Genomic DNA, 6,000 nt, shown 5'->3' with positions numbered 1-6,000 from the left:
TTATATAAAGCTGCTACTTGTACTTAAAAGAATTTCGAAATAACTTAAATTTTACTTTAACTAAAATGTATTATTTAAAAGAATAGAGAAAGAGAAAGATAAAAGACAGAAGGAGAGAGAGAGAGAGCTGCTTTTGTTCTACTTTTAGTAACATCATATTATTTTCATCGATGTAACGTTAATGCAAAACATTTATTACAATTACGGTAGTTCAAAGAAATCAAAGGTATGCACAGCATAATTGAAAGAGAAGAAGAGAGAGAGTAAGAAGACTCACCATATCATCCGGTCCTTCGCAACTGTGTCTGTAGGCCAAACCTTCAGGAACTATTCTATTAAGCATCATTTCTACATCGTCTCTCACATCCGGATCCCAATTTTCATTTAACGCTAAACTCGCCGATGTGTGAAGAACTAAAGCATAATAATAATAAGTGTTTACACTAGGCAAGTATTTTTATAGTTCTACAATAATTTGCCTCTGTGTATCTAACATCATTTCCTTCGCGTTTTATCTACTGTATACATTTCGAAGGAGGAAACGTTCCTTACTTTGTATATGACAAAGCCCGACGGAGAACTCGCACAGTTCGGGGACTCTTCGTAAAATCTCCTCGGTGACATGATGAATACCTCGACGCTGTGGTCTTAGGTTAATTTTTGTTTGAAACCAAGCGGAGCCGATTTGAATCCTTCTATTTGACGAGGCCATGATATGATCACGCTGCAGAGATTACACACTTAACTAGACTCTGAATAAAAATTCGCCCCCGGGAAAGATCGTACGGATATACGGTAAAAATCTACTTCGAATCGGCGATAATCACGAGTACACGGTCCACTCCATTGGATAATATACCTAGTATTCGTCTACTATCCCTTCGTCTTCGCTCGCCGGCTACAAGACGTACGGATTTAACCACATCTTTTTAAGATTGTCTAATTGCATCTGCTGCTATTTCGTATTCATAAAAAGGTTATGAGAAGTAATGATTCAACGTGCACGTAGTACGTATATCACGTTTACATACACCCACATACGGACACATATGTACATGCTCTCTCTCTCTCTCTCTCTCTCTCTCTCTCTCTCTCTCTCACCTTCGACCGAAGCATAAGTATCAAGTACTACTACGCGTACTAATATTGGCCAAGGAATAACGAGATGATAAAATTATTCGGAAATAAATCATCGTATCACCGTGACTGACCGAATACGTGCACGATAGAGATGTTCGAAATATATTATTTTTCAACAATTACGACGAGGTGCGATACTGTTCGCCATGTTATATGCCAGAGAGTAAATAAAATCGAATGGTAGTAAGCTAAAACCGAACGCGGGTAAATCTGGGTTGCGTTCAGTAATGGTACTTCTTTCTTTCTAGCTAAAATTAGAACTATTTTATTCCGTATTAATTAACATTAATGGCACGTGCCAGTTAACGATATTTCGATCGATTCGAAATCCGCTTTATCTGCTAATAATAACACAATCAAGTTTTAAGCTGTTGCGCGAAATATGAAAAATGGACACTCATCGATTTACTTCAGATTTTTTCAATACTGGTTCATCCTATTAATTGTAAATCAGTTAATCAAGTACGTGAAAACTTGTACTAGTAGTTTTAATTAGAAGGTAGTCATATTTATTGATCATAATATGAAATGGATAAACAGTATATTTTGCCCGTGACCAAATTCGATATTTTTATTTCATAACGCCTATCATCAATACACGCATTATAAAAGTTATTTTAAGTAGAATTGTAATTTAGTTCCGTAATAATAGGTGGCAAGTCTTTATTATCACATAAAGGGTTCTCTCTTACATCGAGTAACTTCAATCGATGTTTCTCTAACAACTGTAACAGCTCTTCTACATCGTTCAATCTGTTGTTTCTCAGTAACAAAACTTCGAGATGTTCTAATGTAGGAAACTTACTTAAGCTTTCTAGTTGGTTACTGGAAAGTGATAATTTTCGACAATTCTGTAGGAGAGACAATTCGTGCAAAGAGTTTGATAAAGAATTTGCACCTAAATTGATTTCTACAAAGAAACTGAGATGTCCGTTATTGCCAAGCGAGGTCAGGTTCAATCCCGAGAGATCAATTTCTGATTTCACGTCTTTGTCTTCTTCCATACTCCATAATTCATACAACTTATATTCTATCGAATATTTGCTTCCTGAAAGAAATCAGTGATACAGAATTTGTTCATATACTCTTGGAGCATGGAAGCTGCGTGGATTTTGTACATAAAACATAGAGTATAAAAAGTATTTCAAAACTTACGTAAGTCCTTATAATAATTAGATCGAAACGAGTCGATATTAATAAGAACATTCAAATTGGCTAAGATATCCTCGTAAAATGTTGTGAAGTCAGTTTTCCTCATTAACAATAAGGCAGTAAGATGAGCCCACTTATTATTAGGTTCCATTTCTACCAATTGCTTGTAACTTGACAATTGTTCTAACAATTGATCTTTATTATAACACGATTTCAATTTCCTTTTTCTATATATCCACTTCTGATTGAAACAGAGCAACGGATAAAATGTCCCTTCGATTTCGACTTGAACGTTATTCGTTTCGCACAACTGTTTTTTAAACTTTCCGAACCATAATTTTGAGACTCTGGTGTCTCTTAAACATTTCCATTGAACGTCTTCGTTTTCATTGTCTATTTTTAAGTACAATGACTCGGCTGCCACGTTCTTGTTAGCGAGAAGGATCACACTCCCCTTTTCTATTAATACTTGAGAAAGGATAGGTAATGATTCGTGTGTACTTAATAACCACCTTTGATAGAACCAAGCACTAGAATCGTTAGGATCCGTGAACGTAGCGTTCATTACCAAATCTAATTCTAAAAGCAAGAAAATATATTAAAAATATAATTTTAAGCAATATATTTCTCATTTGATACGTAGTACAAATATTACCTTCCTTCTTTCTTTCATCTATATCCGTCTGATCTGAATTGTAAAACATTTTCGACAGCAATCGACTCCTGTAGTGCCAAGAAGAATAGTTAGAGAAATTGTTTAGAATCTTCGTAGTAGCAAATTGAAATTCTTCTTCCGCTGATATTCCTGCTTTCTGAACAACGTACTCTCTGTAGTTCCAACAATGAACTAAAAACAAATGTTCATTTCTCATTGAATATCGAATATAAGACATCTGGCTACTCACAATTTCTCTCATCCAAGTTCAGACACTTTGCGCACAACATTAGTTCTTTTTGCCAATCGCAGTCTACTGAGTGATTCAAAACCCACATTCGTTGGTACCATATCCAGTAAGATTTAGGATTTTGTTTTAAACAATTTTCAGTAAGCGTCAATTCGTTTTGGTAAAACTGTTTCACAGAATCTTCATCCCTAGCTCATTAAATTCATACAGTATTAATCTTTGTAGCACCTCTTAAATCTATAATACAATAAGCATATAATTACCAATCATTGTTTGCAACTGCTTCTCTGCGAATATTCCATAAGGTATAAATGTCTGAGTTTTGAAGTAACATACGTTCAGTCACTGTCAGCAATTCATCATCATAAATTTTCTCTTTTCTCTGCAATGTACAAGACAGATTACAAAGCTCTAAATTCCTATTTTCTGATAAAATATGCAAAAGAAAAATTACCTTTCCAAATACAATGCTCATACCAGCTTTATAATGTTCAAGTTTCTCAGCTCTTTCTTTCTTTTTTATTGCCTCCTGCTCTGCAGTTGTACGAACCTTCACTCTTCCGTGCTAAGGAAAAAAACACATTTTAGTTTAAACAATTTAAGTGTTTATGGAAATAAGAATGAAGCATCAATTTTAATTACCATACTGAATATTTCCCTCAATGCTCTAAATGGTTTCTTAAAATATAGACCTGAAACCACTGCTCCTAACCTCCTAATACGTATTTTCCACGTACTTTCAATACATTTCAGTGTATAGCCACAGTATATAGGAGCGCATCAAGCGCATACTATTTACACTGTTCATGTGTAAATAGAACATTAGCATACGCGCATACGTCGTGTAAAACACCGCTTTTGTAATTTTCAATGTTCTATATTTTCTAGAAAATATACTTTCGTTACAAGTAACACGGTGTTTGAGAAAATGAGTTTTTGACGTAATTACTAACTCGTTCATGACTGGAGGATACAATTATAATTAGATGAATACAATTTCGTTCAAATAATTCGTTCACAATTTTTTTATTATTTAATAACCCTTTTATCTATACCAAAGCAAAATGAAATGTGATCGTTGATGCGTTTGCCGAATTTATTACACGTGTTATGTAATCTGTTATGTCTATTTTATTAATTGCTAGTTTCTAACTCTATGGTCTTTAAAGTGTGGGTATTCTAAGATTTTATAATGTCCTTATTACAAAGACTGTCAAAGTTGCCCAGGGAGTTGCACAGTTTTAAAAACGTTGTTCAGAGGTGCCCAAGGCGGCACGAGAGTTTTATGTCAACGTCTCGACAATCTTCGACATTAAAAACAGTATTGAAAGCGAGTTTAGTAGGAATCTCTATTGGATTCCCAGTTGGTATAGTGATCACGTCTGGTTATAACTGGTATGTAAGTAAACAGACTTCAAAGAGATTTCATCTTCAAGGGAAGGAAGAAAGGATTCAAGTATTACAAGAAAAACCAACAGTACCCATCTCTAGGAAGGTAGTTTAAACATAGTCTACAATATTATAGAGCGATAGAATGTATTTCACATGTATTTTATACCTTTTGCAGATTGTCTTTCCCGTGGATACTTCCGACTTAAAATTAACACTGTACCAATATCAAACATGTCCTTTTTGTTGCAAAGTATTGATATTAATTTAACAAGTACAAAGTTCGATAGTCTTTCCATCTGTTTTTAATGTAAAAACGAAACTTTCAGGTCAGAGTATTTTTAGACTACTTTGGTATCTCTTATGATATCGTGGAAGTCGATCCAGTGTTGAGGAAAGAAATATCATGGTCCCCTTATAAGAAAGTGCCGATTCTCTTGGCAGAGACAGAATCTGGTTATCAGCCCTTGAACGATAGTTCAATGATCATCTCTTTACTGTCATCACATTTGAAGGATAAATCGCAAAAAATAGATGAACTCGTAGACTACTATCCGAGCATAGCAATGCTCGATGATAATCAGAAGTTTAAGAATGAAATAATGAATAAATACTTTTTGATGTACAAAGGGAGCACGTTTCCAGATAAGGACATGGAGGAGATCATGTGAGTTATAAATGAGTAAATAAAAAAAACTGCTGTTCAGCTAATTACTATAAGTAATCAAAAAATCTAGGCAAGAACGTAAATGGAGACAATGGGCCGATGATGTATTTGTTCACACACTATCACCGAACGTATATAGGACGCTCAACGAGGCATACAAAACTTTTAATTGGTTCTCCGATGTAAGTACTTCTCATTTTAAAAATGATTGATAGAAATAATTATTTCAATTGACCAGGTTGGCAAATGGGCGGAATATTTTCCAACGTGGGAAAGATTAATAATGATAAACGTGGGAGCTACAGCCATGTGGCTTGTAGCTAAACGATTGAAAAAGAGGCATCAGCTGAAAGAGGACGTTCGAATGTCTTTCTACGATGAGATTAACAAATGGCTGTCAGCTATTAAAAAACGCGGTGGCAGGTTTATGGGAGGAGAACGACCGAATTTAGCGGACCTCGCTGTGTACGGAATTCTGAAGAGCATAGAGGGATGCGACGCTTTTAAGGATGCGTTGGAAAATACGAAACTTGGCACGTGGTACGATGCCATGATGAGGGAAGTGGAAACGCATTCGGGAGGCAAATATTTAATAGCTAAATAATGTAAATAAATCTTTGATTAGTATTATTCTAATTCGGTTTTGTCGTGATTGTTACTTATTTAATATTACCTGTCCGTACTTTGTTACATTGCGCTATAGAACTAAGTACTTCAAATTCTCTCGTCTTTTACTACGGAACTACG

General features: G+C 35.0%; 3 protein-coding genes across 5 annotated transcripts in view; 1 reads left to right on the top strand and 2 right to left on the bottom strand.

Moving 5' to 3' along the window:
* Window positions 1–1,083, bottom strand: part of LOC108626200 (UPF0047 protein YjbQ) — an 8,386-nt gene extending 7,303 nt beyond the window's left edge. Inside the window, exons 1-3 of one of the 2 annotated variants that reach the window (XM_018026742.2) lie at window positions 808–1,083; window positions 553–724; window positions 278–414 (exon numbers count right to left, since the gene is read on the bottom strand). In XM_018026742.2, coding sequence (XP_017882231.1) covers window positions 278–414; window positions 553–712 — 297 coding nt within the window. In that variant the 5' untranslated portion in view covers window positions 713–724; window positions 808–1,083. The remainder of the gene's footprint in view (window positions 1–277; window positions 415–552; window positions 725–807) is intronic. The other variant, XM_018026744.2, reaches the window with a different exon arrangement.
* A 549-nt stretch (window positions 1,084–1,632) lies between these two features.
* RabGGTa (Rab geranylgeranyltransferase subunit alpha) lies at window positions 1,633–4,005 on the bottom strand. 2 transcript variants are annotated; one of them, XM_018026685.2, is made up of 7 exons: window positions 3,840–4,005; window positions 3,652–3,762; window positions 3,461–3,579; window positions 3,198–3,385; window positions 2,948–3,139; window positions 2,296–2,871; window positions 1,633–2,188 (listed from the first exon to the last, which is right to left on the bottom strand). In XM_018026685.2, exons 1-7 carry the CDS (start codon window positions 3,840–3,842, stop codon window positions 1,758–1,760), a joined length of 1,620 nt encoding a protein of 539 aa, XP_017882174.1. In that variant the 5' UTR covers window positions 3,843–4,005; the 3' UTR covers window positions 1,633–1,757. The 2 variants fall into 2 exon arrangements, with proteins under 2 accessions (XP_017882174.1, XP_026670397.1); XM_026814596.1 differs by lacking the exons at window positions 3,652–3,762; window positions 3,840–4,005 and having other exon boundaries at window positions 3,198–3,389; window positions 3,461–3,549.
* Window positions 4,006–4,389: 384 nt separating this feature from the next.
* Window positions 4,390–5,889, top strand: Su(P) (prostaglandin E synthase Su(P)). The gene is made up of 5 exons (XM_018026684.2): window positions 4,390–4,692; window positions 4,765–4,839; window positions 4,916–5,253; window positions 5,324–5,435; window positions 5,492–5,889. The coding sequence occupies exons 1-5, from the start codon at window positions 4,390–4,392 to the stop codon at window positions 5,855–5,857; spliced, it is 1,194 nt and encodes a 397-aa protein (XP_017882173.1). The 3' UTR covers window positions 5,858–5,889.
* Window positions 5,890–6,000: the final 111 nt, after the last annotated feature.

This window comes from Ceratina calcarata, unplaced genomic scaffold, assembly GCF_001652005.2.
Source record: "Ceratina calcarata isolate Rehan_Ccalc_2016 unplaced genomic scaffold, ASM165200v1 scaffold39.2, whole genome shotgun sequence".
Taxonomy (NCBI): Eukaryota; Metazoa; Arthropoda; class Insecta; order Hymenoptera; family Apidae; genus Ceratina; species Ceratina calcarata.
The sequence above is the reverse complement of the archived record's forward strand: the minus strand, read 5'-3'. Positions and strand labels throughout refer to the sequence as shown.